The sequence below is a fragment of the Panthera pardus genome, unplaced genomic scaffold (assembly GCF_024362965.1).
Source record: "Panthera pardus isolate Hobbes unplaced genomic scaffold, ASM2436296v1 HiC_scaffold_8, whole genome shotgun sequence".
Taxonomy (NCBI): Eukaryota; Metazoa; Chordata; class Mammalia; order Carnivora; family Felidae; genus Panthera; species Panthera pardus.
Window position 1 is genome coordinate 21,938,031 of NW_026527013.1, and position 17,481 is coordinate 21,955,511.

General features: G+C 41.8%; 1 protein-coding gene across 1 annotated transcript in view; it reads right to left on the bottom strand.

Annotated features, from left to right (window-relative positions):
• DCP1A (decapping mRNA 1A) overlaps positions 1–1,525 on the bottom strand; it is a 56,552-nt gene extending 55,027 nt beyond the window's left edge. Inside the window, exon 1 of the mRNA XM_019417192.2 lies at positions 1,304–1,525. Coding sequence (XP_019272737.1) covers positions 1,304–1,498 — 195 coding nt within the window. The 5' untranslated portion in view covers positions 1,499–1,525. The remainder of the gene's footprint in view (positions 1–1,303) is intronic.
• Positions 1,526–17,481: the final 15,956 nt, after the last annotated feature.

The window sequence follows — 17,481 nt, forward strand, 5'->3', positions numbered from 1 at the left end:
AGCTTGTTAGTCATAAGTTCCTGCCCCCAAGTCTTCACCATTTGTCTGCAATTCACAGCTCACAAATTTATATGCAGACCAAATAAAGTAAAATGATTCAGAACAATTCAAACTAAGGCAATGTCTAAAACAGCTACACTTAAAAAAAAATTCTATAATTTTGTTCTTTTTGACTTTCCATATCTCCTTCTCTTCCAGGAGGTAAAGGAAAGAAGATAAAGTAAAGCAAGAGGATTCTGAACACTTTCTTCATCTGAATTAAGTGTTTATAAATGTCAAATCATTCTTACAAAATTATTGATTAAATATAACCTATGTTTCTGTTTTATACCTTAAAGAATATATTACGATAATATTTCAGAGCTTTGTTAGTATAAGCATTTCATTTCTTACTGAAATGTGAACATTAGTCCTTTATGAACTCAATCCAACAAATATTTACAGATTATTTGACAAATGTAAAGCCTAAAGCTGAATGAGCAAATTACTGAGGGTCAATTACTAGAAAACTGGAAATTATATTACTTTTAAACAGGGGTTCACAAGTCAGAGAACAGATTGAATGTAACTTTTCAGACCCCCTCCCGTGCAAAAAAAGCCAAAAAGTACTTAGTCTGAAGGGAGCATTCAGAGGTGACATCACCAGCAGCACAGCTGGAACGAAACACATTTACAGGGTCTCTTTTCCAAAGGTTTCAAGGGAATCCAATTAACATGGAAGCCCTTTTCCTAAGTGCCTTGAAATCTTTTCCAAAACTCTGGAAACAGAGTGCAGTTAGATAAAAGCCGGATTCATCCCCACCACCTCCCTTCCAAGAATTGAAACTAATTGGATTTCAAGCTTTAAATCCAAATGACCTCTATGAAGGGGGCTCTTATTTACGTGCTTGATGGGGGAGAGCACGGGTAGATTATGTATATGTACTTTACCTAATAACCCTCACAGCTTCAAACGCAATCTTTCAGGTATCTTTCTGACCCCACCGTTCTCATTCTCCAACACATCTGCAAAGAAGGCAGATCGCCCATGTCCCCGGACCCGACCCCATGGGACTGATCCTCCTGCAATCCTCCCCTCTATCGGCTTTTCCCTCGGGACGTCTTGGGCCTACTTCTCTCGCTCCTCTCTCCCAATCCTCGATGCCCCTGACACCTTTCAGGGACTGGCCTGTCTCTTCTCCAGTCCCTGGCCTCTCCTCTGCCGCCCTGGCCTCCGGAATCGTCCCCAACCCAGGACAGTCCGCGCGGTCCCTTTAAGAGGCGGTGGCCGGGCGGGCGACCTCAGCGGCCTGGCCGCACTCACCCACTGGTTGGCCTTGGGGCAGAAGGTGTACAGAGCGACCTGGCCCGTGAGGTCTGCGATGCTGGTGATGTAGGGGTCGTGCTGCTTCAGGGCCGCAAGGCTCATCTCCTGCCCAGCTCGGCTCAGGGACTCCATCTTGAATTCCGGAGCCGAGCCCCTCCAGCGGGGGCGGAGTCGCGGGCAGGATGGTGCCATCCAGGCAAGGTTCCCCCAGCTGCGTCAGCACCCTCAACTTCCGCCTCTCCTCCGGGCCTCGCGGCGGGGCGGTACAACAGCTATTATGCTCCGCTGCGTCCACGGCCCGGGCGCCGGGTTCCGGGACCGTCGGGCTTCTAGGGTCCGGCGTGGCTTTGGCGGCCGAGCTTGCCGGCGGGGGCGCAGGCGTATCCTGTACTCGGGTTAAAATGTCCTGTCGGCGGGATCGAGGCTGCGCTCGAGCTTTCTTCGGGCTCCTGCCGGACGAGGCAGCAGGCCGACGCGGGGGCAGCCTGCGCTTGAGGAGGCGCAGGCCGGGCCGCGGAACGAAAAGCCGGCTGTGCCTGTGCGGCACTCCACAGGTCGTGGGGGGAAAGCACCGAGAAGCTGGGAGCAGGGAGGGCGGTACCCTGAAAGTCGCCCCAGGTCTCGGATCTCACTGGATCACTATCGCCAGCAATTTGGTGTTTTTCTGTAGGAAAATTTTGAGAAAAGCCAAACTAAGCCTCCTGTAACTACACAGGAATGTCTTGTGCAATTCACTTTTGCTCATTTTCCTCGTCTTGGTCTCATGTAACTCCTTCCATCCGGTCTTGGGAGGAGAGCACGAAGGCCTGGGTTTGTCCTATATCGATTAAAGCTTTAAAAAGATAAAGATAATACATTATTTTAGCAAATATCTGTTGGGCATTTTAACACATTTTGAAGAGCCAGGTACTAGCTAAAGAGTAAAACATAACGGAGAGTATACGGAGCTCTGTTCACACCACTCAACTTGTTTAAAAAACTTTTTTTTCTTACATTGAACAGATACCCCAATGGAATTGAATTTTTGAAAGGAAAAAAAACCCAAAAAAACAAAAAAACCCCGGGGTGCATGGGTGGCTCAGTTAAGCCTCGACTCTTGATTTCAGCTCAGGTCATGATCTCATGTTTCCTGAAACAGCGGTGGGGCCCTGGGCTGACAGCATGGAGCCTGCTTGGGACTCACGCGCTCGCTCTCTCTCTCTCTCTCTCTCTCCCTCCTCTCTCTCTCTCCCCCCCTTACCCCACTCACACTCGTACTCAAAATAAATAAACTTAAAAATAAAAAGCCCTGTAATATTTGTATTGTTTATGATTTTACATTTGTGAATGGGAAGAGACTTCATGTCTTACATTCTTTGCAGTATCACGTGAGAAGCGTGTACAAAGGCAGACAGGAAGCGTGTCAGTCATTCACTGTTCCTTAAGCAAGTATCTGGAACTTTTAGGTGTGAGCTGGTGTCACAGGAGGGTCGGAGAGAGGCTGGTCTTTGTCTCACGGAGTCGAACGAATCTCGTGGAAACAGCGAAGCGATAGTTTGAGGGGAAGTATAACGCTCTAAAGAGTGAGATGTGTCCCGGCTGGGGAGCTGCTGAAGAATTTTGTCCCTGACTTCTTATTGGGACCTTATCAGAAAGTTTGTGAGACTGCATGCATGGCACCTAGCCCAGGTAGGTCTGGAATACCTTCATCCTTTTTTTTTTTTTTTTTCTTCCAAACCTGGCCTTTTCTTCAGCCTCCCACTTGTAGCTGCAGTCTGCCTCCCTGAAGGTCCTTTATCTCGCTCTGCCCAATGTTAACCCTTTCCCTTTTCATTGGTAGCCCCTCGGGAGCTTTAAAGACTGTTTAAGACAACTTCCTGGCTCCGGGAGAAACAAGTAGGACAATGTAAGGAAACTGGGACCAGGCTAGAGATGTTGCTCTTGAAACCCAGAGGATTTCACTCCATCTGGTCAGGAAAGTCTAGGAAGGCTTCATGGAGGAGATGATGTTTGCATTAGTGCTCCAGGGTGAGTAGGAGTTCACCAGAGAAGAAAGGCAAGGGCTCCCTTTCATTTTACAGCCTAATGGTGAGCTAGGGAAGGTGTGATCATCCTCATTTGACGGGTGATTTAATTGAAGCTGGATGGAGAAATCACTGGCTCAGTTCCACACTAGTCTGGGGGCATCTGGTATTAGAATCCAGAGACTCCTGCCTTCCCCCAGGGCTCCCTTCCTATACACCATGGCTACCTTTCTTCATCATTGAGAATGAGTCTTACTCCCACCTACTTTCAATAAAATAATTAAAAATCTGTGCCCTAATTTAAAAAATATATGTATTTTTTGAATAGATAATGCAAGCCCTTGGAATAAAATTCAAAGACACACCTGAAACTTAAGTGTTTTTTTCCTCTTAAAAAATTATTACTTTATTGAGGTATAGTTGACACATAGCATTGTATTAGTTTCAAGTGTATGGTATGCTAATTTGATATTTGTATACATTGCAAAATGATTACCACAATAGTCCAGCTAACATCTGTCACCATAACTAGTTACAAATTTTTTTTTTTCTTGTGGTAAGAACTTTCAAGATCCCCTCTCCTAGCTACTTTCAAATATGTAACATAGTATTATTAGCTATAGTCATCATGCTGTACATTACATCCCCATGACTTATTCATTAATTTTTTTCTTACATAGATTTACCAATATTCAGATGGAAAATTGCTTCAAAAATGCATGTTTGCATGGCCCAAAACGTGTTAATGTTGACTGTAATGCTCTGTACAGTTCTCAAGATATATTAAGGACAATGTGAATACTTAGGAATTGAAACTCTTCCCCCTTTGCTTTGATGCATGGTTTTGCCTTGTGTTTGTGAGCCAAACCTTAAGATCTTTCTTGTGTCTTAGACTACAGGCTAAGGGCAGCGAGTGCATCTTTGTTGGGTCTCTAGTATTTAGTATTTATGCCCCTGGCATAGAGTAGATTCTCCATAAATATTCATGAGTGAATGCCATCTTCAAAACCAACGCCTATAAGGCCATGGAGGAGACTACTTGGAGAAGGGAGAGGTGGCTGGGCAGGTCAGAGATGGGAAAGTGTCTTTCTCTTCCCTGGAAGACCTGTCACTTTTGTGCTCCATGCATGTCAATTATTTTTTTAATTTTTTTGGTAATTTTTATAATTTACATCCAAATTAGTTAGCATATAGTGCAACAATGATTTCAGGAGTGGATTCCTTAGTGCACCTTACCAATTTAGCCCATCCCCTCCCCCCCCACAACCCATCCAGCAACCCTCAGTTTGTTCTCCATATTTATGAGTCTCTTCTGTTTTGTCCCCCTCCCTGTTTTCATATTATTTTTGTTTCCCTTCCCTTATGTTCATCTGTTTTGTCTCTTAAAGTCCTCATATGAGTGAAGTCATATGATTTTTGTCTTTCTCTAATTTCACTTAGCATAATGCCCTCCAGTTCCATCCACGTAGTTGCAAATGGCAAGATTTCATTCTTTTTGATTGCCGAGTAATACTCCATTGTGTATACATACCACATCTTCTTTATCCATTCATCCATTGAGGGACATTTGGTCTCTTTCCATACTTTGGTTATTGTTGATAGGGCTGCTATAAACATGGGGGTGCACGTGTCCCTTCGAAATAGCACACCTATATCCCGTGGATAAATGCCTAGTAGTGCCATTGCTGGGTCGTAGGGTGGTTCTATTTTTAGTTTTTTGAGGAAACTCCATACTGTTTTCCAGAGTGGCTGCACCAGCTTGCATTCCCAAGTATGGACATTTGAACAATATTTGTTCTTCCTACCCAGGTGTATGGAATATTTTTCCATTTTTTGTGTCTTCTTCAATTTCTTTCATAAGCTTTCTATAGTTTTCAGTGTATAGATTTTTCACCTGTTTGGTTAGATTTAATCCTAGGTATTTTATGGTTTTTGCTATAATTGTAAATGGGATCGATTCCTTGATTTCTCTTTCTGTTGCTTCATTGTTGGCATATAGGAATGCAGCCGATTTCTCTGAATCTCTGATTCTCTTGCTGAATTCATGAATCAGTTCTAGCAGTTTTTTGGTGGAATCTTTTGGGTTTCCCATAGCTTTATGAAAGTATCCTAAAAGGTACTAGATGCTTTCTAGAATTGCATTTCTGATATGTGAACTAGTTTAGTCAGTCAGTTCTGGAGCAGACATACTAATGATTTCAACCAGGGAGAAAGAAATCTCCATATGGGGTAATGTAACTGGAATAAAAGCACATGGGATTAGCATACCATTTAGTTAATCTGTTTATTGTGTTTAACATGGTGTTCTTGATAATGTTCTTTGGGAGAAAGTTCTACATCCTTTGCCGTTACTTAACCCAATGGAACGTTTCAAATTAACCATAGCATAGCAGTGGTATAAACACTAGCAGTATATTCAAAACTGATACATACTGCTTCTCCATGGAACAGCAAAGTGCTTCATAGGTATACTCACTCACAAATTCTCAAGATTGGTATATGGATATAGATAATTGTTACGCATTTGTAAATGAAGGCATCCAAAGGTACAAGATGAGCTGATTTCCCTGAGGCAGAGATTGTACACTCTTCACCAGCAGTCATTTTTATCCTTTTCTGTTGCCTTCCCCACACAGATAGGTTTCATTTCCCAAACTCTTTTAGCTTAGGTACAGCTCTCTGATCCAATTCTGGCCAGTGGAATGTTGGCAGAAGTGATGTGTGGCTTCTCCAGGCCACAGGTTTAAGGAGCATGTTCCCCCTTGACTTGCTTTTCCCCTTTCTGTTGTCTGGGTGCAGGCAACTGTGGGGCCATGAAGAATGGCAGAGACCTAAGATGAAAGGGGTTGGGACGCTGAATCACCACAAAGAGGAGAGCTGCTTGCTGTCCAGGGTATCCTTCTCAGACTGTTAGATGATTGAGTAGACTGTGTTGGGTTTGGGAGATTATGTACTTTGGGAGATTATGTACTTTTTTGTTACCTCGGTCCAGCCTATCCCAACTAATTGTACTGCTCCAGATTGTTCAGAAAGTCAGCAATAAAACTTCAGGCTTCTGAAGTGGAATTAAAATTAAGCATATGATTTACCAGAAGATTGCTTAGTGCTTTGACAATAAGTCAAGACTTTAAGAGAACTCCAGCCAGAGCTCTGCATTAGCAATCAGTTATAAGCACAAATTTGCAGAGTCACAAAGTGGCTAAAGACCAAAAATATTCTTGCCTATACCATTAGGCAATTGATTTTGCAATTGCATCATGAAATAACCTACTAAAGCCAAATTGGGAGGCTGGCGTTTAAAATGTACTTCTGCATGACAGTTGCCACAGATGCTCTCAGACTTCTTTTAATTCTGTCTTTCTTTCTCCCTTGGGCGTATTAAAATGCAAGTACCGTTGACACTTGAATAACATGAGTTTGAACTGTGTGGGTCCGCATATGGGAAGGTTTTTTTTTTTTTTTTTTTTTTGATAAATATAGTAACAGTACTATAAATATATTTTCTTGGGGCACCTGGGTAGCTTGGTAAGTTGAGCATCTGACTTTGGCTCAGGTCATGATATCCTGATTCATGAATTCGAGCCCCGTGTTGGGCTCTATTCTGACAGCCCAGAGACTGGATCCTGCTCCACATTCTGTGTCTCCCTCTCTCTGTCCCTCCCCCACTCACACTCTGTCTTTCTTTCTCTCTCTCTCTCAAAAATAAACAAACGTGAAAAAATTGAAAAAGTATGTCTTCTCTTCCTTATGATTTTCTTAATGACATTTTTTTTCTAGCGTATTTTACTGTAAGAATATAGCATATAATACATATAACATACAAAAACTGTTCATGTTACTGGTAAAGCTTTGTCAACAGTAGCAGTTAAGTTTTTGGGGAGTCGAAAGTTTTACCTGGGTTTTCAACTGTGTGGGGGTTTGCCGCTCCAACCTATGTGTTGTTCAAGAATCAACTGTATTTCTTTTTCCCCCCACTTCTAAAGCACCTTTATCTTCTTGTATTATTATTTTCTTACTGAAGTGTAGTTGACACCCAGTGTTACATTTGTTTCAGCATACAACATAGTGACTTGACAAGTGTATCCGCTATGCCGTGCTCCCCATCGCATAGCTGCCATCTGTCACCACACAACACTGTTACTATGCTGTATTCTCTATGCTGTACCTTTTACTCCTGTGATTTATTCATTCCATAGCTGGAAGCCTGTATCTCCCACTCCCCTTCACCCATTTTGCCCATCCTTTCACTCCCTTCCCTCTGGCAACCATCCGTCTTCTTCTCTGTAGTTAAGGGTCTGTTTCTGCTTTTTGTTCATTTATTCATTTGTGTTATTTTTTTAGGTTTCACATATAAGTGAAATCATATAGTATTTGTCTTTCTCTCTCTCTGACTTCTTTCACTTAGCAAAATACTCTCTTCGTCCATCCATGTTGTTGCAAATGGCGATATCTCATTCTTTTTTTATGGCTGAATCATATATATATATATATATATATATATATGATTCATATATATATTCAATCAGTTATATTGAATATATTGAATATGAATATATATTCATATATATGATATGTGTGATATGTGATATATATCTATATCTATCTCACATCTTCTTTTATTTGTTCATCTAAAGGATCAACTGTATTTCTTAAGCCAACACAATAAGAAAGAGTTTAAAGGCATCAATCTGCTGTGTTAACTCTGTAACCTGAAATCTTCCTTGTTGACTCTACAGATTAATACGAAATGTACTAAGTACGGACAACAGAACTTAGAGGCTTTTTTTGTTCATGAGTTCTTTTCTATCTTTCCAGTTTTAGTTCTGGTTTGCTTCTAGTCTTATATAACCATTATTCATTTACTAATATTTATTTATCTGGTGAAATTGCCATCATAATCACTTCTACATATGCATTTAATTCATTTAATGAGTCTTAGCTCCCTTCAACACAAAATTTGTTCAGTGGCTAAAGCATATTAATAAATTGTTGAACTCTTATGGATTGAATATGCACAGAGATACACTTAAGAATGAATATGTATTGGGGTGCCTGGGTGGCTCAGTCAATTAGGTGCCCAAATTCATCTCAGGTCATGGTCTCGAGGTTTGTGACTTTGAGCCCCATCTCGGGCTCTGTGCTGACAGCTCGGAGCTTGGAGCTTAGAGCCTGCTTCGGATTCTGTGTCTCCCTCTCTCTGCCCCCCCCCCCCCCAATAAATAAACATTAAAAAAACCCACAATGAATATGTATCTTCACTGTACCCTCCCACTTTGAGGTAAAATCACAGTGTTACATTTTTTTTTAATGTTTATTTATTTTTGAGAGAGAGAGAGACTGAGACAGAGCACTAGTGGGGGAAAGGCAGAGAGAGAGAGAGAGAGAGAGTGAGAGAGAGAGAGAGAGAGAGAGAGAATCCGAAGCAGGCTTCAGGCTCTGAGCTGTCAGCATAGAGCCTGATGAGGGGCTCGAACCCACTGACTGACCCACCCAGGAACCCCACACAGTATTACATTCTTAAAGGGTTCAATGCTTTGTTTTTTCTGCTTACATATTGTCTTAATTTGGGTATCCAATATGTGATCCAACATGTGAGCTTGAGGCAAAACTGACACAAGATTCGTGGGAGGCTTTCTTGTGTAAATCAATTATTACATGCTTTGTGGAATAACAAATATGGTTCAGATATAGTTTATGTTATTTTGGTAAACTTGATTACATTTATCCTGAAGGCACAAATATTAGTTAATCCTATCTTTCCCCACTCAATTGCACTCATAACATAAAATAATGTTAAACATAAAATAATGTACACTAAAAAGCACTCTGAATTATGGAAATGCTGTAATTTAATGGAGATTAGCTGTCACAATATGAAAAACCATTCACTCATCTGGATGTTGCCTGCAGCCTTGAATTTAAGGACTATTCCCTGTTCTGGACCTTGAAGGAGATATCAATATTCATTATCTGAGGAGAAGAGCATAAATTAGCCTTAGCTATCCAATAAACATTAACCCAAAAGATAATAGAAAAACCCATTTCTCTTGTGCAATAAAATTGTTGCCATTACTGTGATAAAGGAGGTTGAACTAGGTCAGGAGCAGTCCTTTTTACATTGCTCAAGAACACTAGAAGGATTAAAAATTTATGGATTACCTCCTAGAAACAATGATCTGGTACAGAAATGTAATAAAACACCCACTCTCCTGTGTCTTCCTAAGCTGCTCCGTGCCGTTTCACTTTCTGATTGTATTAGCATGACAACTTTCCAAAGCTCTAGAAACTGTCTTTTGTCAAAGATGAAGATTTTCAAACTAAAAGAATTTTTATTGAAAATCCCGAGGCAGATGGTGTAAAAAGGTAATGTTAAAATGTGAACCAAATAGAATCATTTTGTGTATATTCGGTATATTTGTAATTTTGTTTTACTTAGGTCGCTGATAAATACAAGCAAAAGAACAAAAGTGAAGTAAAAGGATATGGCATTAAAATATTATACTATATTAATGGTCCTTTGGATAAAATTGTGTGAAAAACACGATATAGTTATTTTTATGTGAAATCTTCCTGTACCAAAAGCTGGCAAAATTATTTCTTTAAAGAGCTATAGTTTTGAAAAATTATTCATTAATGTTTCTTTAATCTTTCAGACTCCTCTAAGTCTTTGTACTTTTTAAGAGCATTTTTAGAGCACACGTATTTGTATATTTAATGCTGGAAAATAATCTAGGTGGGACTATTTGGATATAAATGTACTTAGTTTTAAGGGATTTGGGGAGATGGGGCTTTTTATTTGTAAATGTCTAAAAGTCATGCATTTCCTAAGTATTGATGGATGCTTTCATATAGGAGGGTTTTTGTTTTCTTTTCCAGTGACTCCTTTCCTATCTTTGCTTTCCACTGATGGCCTTTTATTCTTCAATAATGAAACATAGGAAAACATACACAGTTCCAAACTTCCCATTTATATGTTTTTGAGCTAAATTGCCTTGAGGTTAAGTAAAGGTAATGGAAATATGATTACTCAGGTGAAACATTACCATATGGGCATTTTCTGCTCTTTACAGATGCCTACATTTAAAGTAATCTACTAGAAACTGAGGCTTGGGAGGGAAAAATTCCCACCCATAGCTTATACTAATAGCATATATGCGAATAAAACTCTCGAACTCGTTAGTCCACGAATCCCTGAGGATTGGAGTACATCATCTGTAGGGAAGCAGCCAAGAGATCTGTTGAAAGGCACATCATACCAAAGAAATGAACCGTGTAACTTGCAATTGCTAGAAATACATCAGCTGAACCAAACTGACAGGTAATCTTAATGTCATATTTTGGTGCGTCTTCTCAGAATAAGCCAGGAGTTTTTCTTGGCCCTACAAAGAACTTGACTGATCTTTAAAGTTTTAATAGCATAGATCTTTCTGATCTGAGCTAGAAAGTTCTTTTTAAAAAGTAACAGGGGCTAGGGGCTCCTGGGTGGCTCAGTTGGTTAAGCATACGACTTCGGCTCAGGTCATGATCTCTTGGTCTGTGAGTTTGAGCCCCATGTCGGGCTCTGTGCTGACAGCTCAGAGCCTAGAGCCTGCTTCAGATTCTGTGTCTCCCTCTCTCTCTGCCCCTCCCCTGCTAATGGTCTGTCTCTCTCTGTCTATCAATAATAAATAATAAATGTTAAAAAAAAAGTAACAGGGGCTATAAAAAAGGAGCAGTCTTTGGATTTTGTCCTTCAAACTAGAGACTGGTAGTGCAAAATAGGTTTCAGAGGCAAAGTCAATGAGTTTATGTCATTCTTATTCAGTCTGGCAGAGGGTAAATGCTTTAACATTGTGAAACAAAAAAGAACTGACCTTTTATGAAAATGTAGGTTAGGCCCACATCCACCAGACCCACGCATTTCATAGAACTGAGCTGAGCAAAATGAGCTGCTGATTGCACAATCTCATAGTGTGGCTGTGCCTTAGGGTCACCTGTCCTCCAAGATGCAGATGGGGAGAAAAGGGCATTTTAAAAGCTGAGAGAAAAACACAGACATGGCTTTCTTTTGATCTTCTACCCAGCTTTTGAATCTACTTTTATTTAAAACCATCATCATCACTTATATGTATATTAAATACTTTATTTTTTAAGTTTGTTTTTGAGAGAGAGAGAGAGAGCACCAGCCCATGTGCATGCGTGTGGGGGAGGGGCAGAGAGAGAGGGGGACAGAGGATCCAAAGCAGGCTCTATGCTGACAGCAGCGAGCCCAATGCGGGGCTCAAACTCAAGAACCATGAGATCGTGACCTGAGCCGGACACACTCAGGCACCCCAAAACGCTTTACTTTTAACTCTAAACCAAAATCATAGCAACAACCTTTGAGGATTCAGTAACATCTTTTTCAATAAATATTAGGCAGTTCAATTTTGCATAGAATTAATTGACCAAACAATCTTTTTTTATTTATTTTTTCAACGTTTTTTATTTATTTTTGGGACAGAGAGAGACAGAGCATGAACGGGGGAGGGGCAGAGAGAGAGGGAGACACAGAATCGGAAACAGGCTCCAGGCTCCGAGCCATCAGCCCAGAGCCCGACGCGGGGCTCGAACTCACAGACCGCGAGATCGTGACCTGGCTGAAGTCGGACGCTTAACCGACTGCGCCACCCAGGCGCCCCAATTGACCAAACAATCTTGAGCTAACAGTTCCAGGATAAGAAAACTGGTCAATTACATCTGAACTCTGCCATGATGACAAAGCAGCACTCTTCCGGTACTTTGATCTTTTAATACGTTCCCTGCTGTAGGGGAGGAAAAGCTTTCCTCAACCATATTAGGGTCCTTAATAGGCTGAGTCTGAAGTTCAAACTGACAAAGATAGCAGGAGAGGAACATACACATTGATTTAATTCAAGTTTTATGTGACCCAAGACTTCCTTCATCATGAGGAAATGAAAATCCAAATAAATGGTCAAGCTTGAGTGTTTTTTTTTTAAAGTTTATTTATTTATTTTGAAAGCTACAGAGACAGAGCAAGTGGGGGAGGGGTAGAGAGAGAGAAGGAGAGAGAGAATCCCAAGCAGGCTCTGCACTGCCAGCGCAGAGCCCTATGCGGGGCTTGAACTCATGAACCGTGGGATCATGACTTGAGCCGAAACCAAGAGTTAGACACCCAATTGACTAAGCCACCAGGGCACCCCAAGCCTCAGTGTTTTTATGCTGGGTTTGATAAGAACGGGAAGTTGCAGAAAGACATGATAGGGCAAAGAGTATGAGCTAAGTGTAAACTGAGGGGAATTCAGCAAGGTCCGTTTGTTTAAATTCCTTTCTGTGTCCCTGTGTCTTCTGAAATAAGAAAGCTTCTTTCCTCTGGGTCTAAGGAGGGCGTCTCTCATGTGAGGGTGTTATGACCTGCTTCAGGAGAAGGTCAGAGAGTCCTTACTGCTTTCTCAAGTTCCTGGAGCCTGAAATATTCAATGTGCCAAGATGCCATATTTTGGGGTAATGTGTCCTGAACCCCATCACTGCTGTGGAAATATTCATCTCTTTCATTGAACGTGCATACCTATTACCTCTTTTAATCCTCAACACAAGACAGGGCAAGGATGTTTATCCTTGTTTTATTTTGGGGAGAATGGGTGTTCCGGTAAACTAAGTGACGGAGCCAGTACCCACAACCATGGGGCCCATCCCACAAGGTTGCTCTGCCTCGCTGTCCATGGACTCATCTGGGTTCTCGGCTCCTTGGCATCCAAGAAAATCAGGTAGCAAAACTGATAAACAAATGCTGATGTACCAACGGTGGTCCAGTGGACCACTGCCAGGTAATGTGCATTTCGCCTGAGCTATCCTGCTAGAGCTTTTCTGGTGGCTGTTTCAGAAAGTATTAAAGATGGTTTTATGCTAGAAGGATAATGGAACTGGGCTGTGAAACAAGACAGGAGAAACACATAAAAATTCTAGCGTCCATAAAATCTTGTTAGATAGCATAAAAACTTTGGGAACTATTTTTGGAAGGCGCTCATGGTGGACTTAACTCTTAATTTTTCTGTCTTGAAGCAGGGCACAGGCTTGCTTCCTTGTCTGTTGCTCCTTCATTGCTGAACAGCTCAGTACATTCACTCTGACAGGACGGGATGTTGGGGCATCTGTCCCTGGCTTCCCTTCCTTCTCTGCAGGTGGGATACCATGATGTTACGGTGCTCCTGCTGTAATAGAGTCAACTCTGCGTCTCAGGGGCTGACGATCTGATCTGTGGAATGTCCAGGGTATTCACTTTTTAAAACCTTTTTAAAAATTGAGATATAATTTGCATATAGCATCCTATTAGTTGCAGATTACAGCATAAGGATTTGATATTTGTATGCATTGTGAAATGATTACCACCGTCACCACACAGTTATAAACATTTTTGTCTTGTGGTAAGAGCTCTTCAGATCACGGGCGCCTGGGTAACTCAGTCGGCTGAGTGTCTGACATCAGCTTAGGCCATATCTTGTCGTTCTTGAGTTTGATTTCTGTGTCGGGCTCTGTGCTGACAGCTCAGAGCCTGGAGCCTGCTTTGGATTCTGTGTCTCCCTCTCTCTCTCTGGCCCTCCCCCACTTGCGTTCTGTCTCTTTGTCTCTCAAAAATAAATAAACGTTAAAAAATTAAAAAGAAACAGGGGCACCTGGGTGGCTCAGTTGGTTGAGCGTCTGACTTCGGCTCAGGTCATGATTTCACAGTCCATGAGTTTGAGCCCCGCGTCGGGCTCTGTGCTGACAGCTCAGAGCCTGGAGTCTGCTTTGGATTCTGTGTTTCCCTCTCTCTCTGCCCCTCCCCTGCTCATGCTCTGTCTCTGTCTCAAACATAAATAAAAACATTAAAAATTTAAAAAAAAAAATTAAAAAGAAATAAAAAAAAGACCTCTTCAGATCGACTCTCTTAGCAACTTTGAAACACCCAATACAGTATTATTAACTAGAGTTACCATGAGGTACTTTACATCCCCATGACTTAAGTATTTATTTATTTTTAAAAAATGTTTGTTTATTTTGAGAGAGAGAGAGCAAGCCAAAGCATGAGTTGGGGAGAAGAGAGAGAGAGAGAGAGAGAGAGAGAGAGAGAGAGAGAGAGAGAGAGAATCCCAGGCAGGTTCCATGCTGTCATCTTGGAGCCTGAAATGAGGCCCCGACTCACAATCCATGAGATCATGACCTGAGATGAAACCAGGGTCAGATGCTTAAGTGAATGAGCCACTCAGGTGCCCCTGACTTATTTATTTTATAATTGGAGATTTGTACCTTTTGACCACCTTCACTCATTTCACTCACCCTTTATCCCCTGCCTCAGGCAACCAGCAATCTGTTCTCTGTATCTGTGAGGCTTTTTGTTTTGTTTTTTAAGATTTTAAGATTTTGTTTTTAAGATTTTAAGATTTAAGAGGTCATAGAGTATTTCTCTTTCTCGGTCTGACTTCCCTCACTTAGCATAATGCCCTTAAGGTCTATCCACGTTGTCAGCAATGGCAGGATTTCCTTCTTTTTTTGTGTGGCTGATTAATATTCCATTGTATGTATATACCACATCTTCTTTGTCTATTCATCCATCAATAAATACTTAGGTTGCTTCCTTTTCTCTTTCTTAGCATTTCTCTGCTTATCAGAATTTCCATCAGGTAATTAGGAGCTGAGAAGGGAAGTTAGGGGAGGGAGGGAAATGAGCAACATAGAGCAGTATATGGTTAAGTGCCAAGAAAATAGTACTGACAGCCAGGGCTGAGTCCCAGATGAAGGACGTGCAGAGAAGCCATCATGGAGGACACAGAACTGGAATTGAACCTTGGTGATGGGTAAAATTAGGATAGGCTGAGAGGAGAGAAGACACCAACGTTCTCCCCCACCCTTTTGTTTTGTTACGGAGAAAACCATATGGATTCTCTTTGGGGTTACATTCTTGAGTAATATTTCTTGGAATATTCTTGGAAAGAATGTTCTCCATGTCTCCTATTTGCTGTGATGTGCTGAAGCAGTATCTCACCAATGGCTTTAAGACACCTGATGTCTGAGCGTTCTAAAGCAGAAAGTCAAAAAAGAACCCCAGTCTTGGCTCTGCCACCTGATGGCTGGCTCCTCAGGAGAAGTCATTTGACTTCTCTGGATCTGTTTTCTCATCTAAGAAAAAAAAGGGGGGGGCACCTGGGTGGCTCGGTCAGTTGAACATCAGACTTCGGCTGAGGTCATGACCTCACAGCCTGTGAGTTTGAGCCCCTCGTGGGGCTCTGTGCTGACAGATCAGAGCCTGGAGCCTACTTTGGATTCTGTGTCTTTGGCTCTCTCTGCCCCTCCCCCGCTCACGCTCTGTCTCTCTCTCTCTCTCTCAAAAATAAAATAAACATTAAAAAAATTTTAAAAAATAGGGTTAATAATACCTACCTCCTAGGCTTGTAGAAATTTGCCTGTATTGAGAAAACGTGGGCAAATTAACTGACATGGTACTTTCCGCATGGTAAGGGCTCAATCAATCACAATGTTCTTTTCTTTTCTCACAGTCCATAAATTAGCTTTGTCATTTTATAAGTAGGGGACAATCAGCATAGCCCCTGGCAACATGTGAAGAATGTGGTACTTCTGCTGAAATGCGTGTCTCTGGAATGTGGGTCAACCTTCTTGGAAACCCAAGCCTGCCCTCTCACTGGTGGCCACCCAAAGACCCTCATCCCTGTCTGGGAAATGGATGGTGGCACCACGGTTCACACTTCCTGGTACATTGCCATCCACAACTCTAGAGAGTCTTGGAACACACGCTAGCTGTCAAGAGGATTGAAGTACAGCAGAGTTTAGGACTGAAAAGTGCTGAGGCCAGGCATATATGTTAAAAAGTGAGGACATTCGTTAGCCAAGGACAAGTGCATACTGCTAGGTAATCAGGAGTTTCTCAGTGAGCTAGTCCAGCACAGAGCTACAGTAATTTTTCTTACATATATTTTCCTGGTGGCCGTCCAAAATCCTATAGTAGTATAATCAGATGGAGCAGACATACTGGTTAAACCTGCTCTTTATCAGCAGAAAGAGAGGGAGAAATAGCCTATGTGCTCTGTTTAATTGATTGAAACTTACTGGAAAAGCAGCCACTGTGAGGGGGAGAACCTGGTTTTGGTGCCTCTTGTAAGACTAGGAATTAAAGAAAGGGGGAGGTTGCATTATCACAGCCCTCGGTTCTCCCGGCAAGCTGAATAATATCCTTTTAAAAGCCAAACATAATTTCAGAATGAATCAGGTACACACCTATGAGTCTTGTGTCCTGATGCTCCAAGGTTTCTGTTGAATTAACAATAGTAAAAGCAATAACACAAACGGCAAAGTTTTCCATTCAGAGAAATGGATCTAAGGCAAAAACTCCCCCGAGCCCCACAAAGTACAATCACCTGTTTTAACCTGTGCTACAGCCACAGGGAGGGCGGGGCTTCCGTGGCTCTGTGGGATTGCTTCTGCTGGGCACCCCGTCTGCAGCACAGCAAGGTCACCACCTTCTCGTCTGCAGGGGCCTCTGTTCCCTCTTACCTGCTCAGACACCCAGAAAGTCCGTAGAGGAGGGTTGGATTTGTCTTGAAGAAAGTGTTTTTTCTCTGGGAGATGAGGTGTTAGGAACAGGGCATCAGGAGAAGCTCTTAGAGGTAAGAAAATGTTATTTTTTTAAAAAAGATTTTTATTTTTTTAAAGTACTCTCTACATCCAACATGGGGCTCGAAATCACAACCCCAAGATGGAGCGTTCCATTCTCCACCGACTGAACCAGCCAGGTGCCTAGAAAATGATGATATTATTACTACCCTCTTTTCCTCGCCTTATCATTAAACAGTGAAAAAAGGGATCACTTTTAAAAATATTTGAAAATAGGCTTCTAATGTTTTAGGCAGATGACCAAACTCTTGTTCAGAATGGCTTTTGGACCAGAGAGTTGGATAGTCACCTGGTAGAAAAGAGAGATTAGAGGTAGTTTTAACAATGTGAAGAAAAAATCAATACAATCTTTTATTGTTATTTAATGACAGTGGTATATGCAGACTCCATTTCAATGGGGACCACACTCAGTGGGGAGCCCAATGTGGGGCTCGATCCCACGACTCTGGCGATCATGAGCCAAAATCAAGAGTTGGATGCTCAACCGACTGAGCCACCCAGGTGCCCCTGAATAGAGTATTTGAAAGG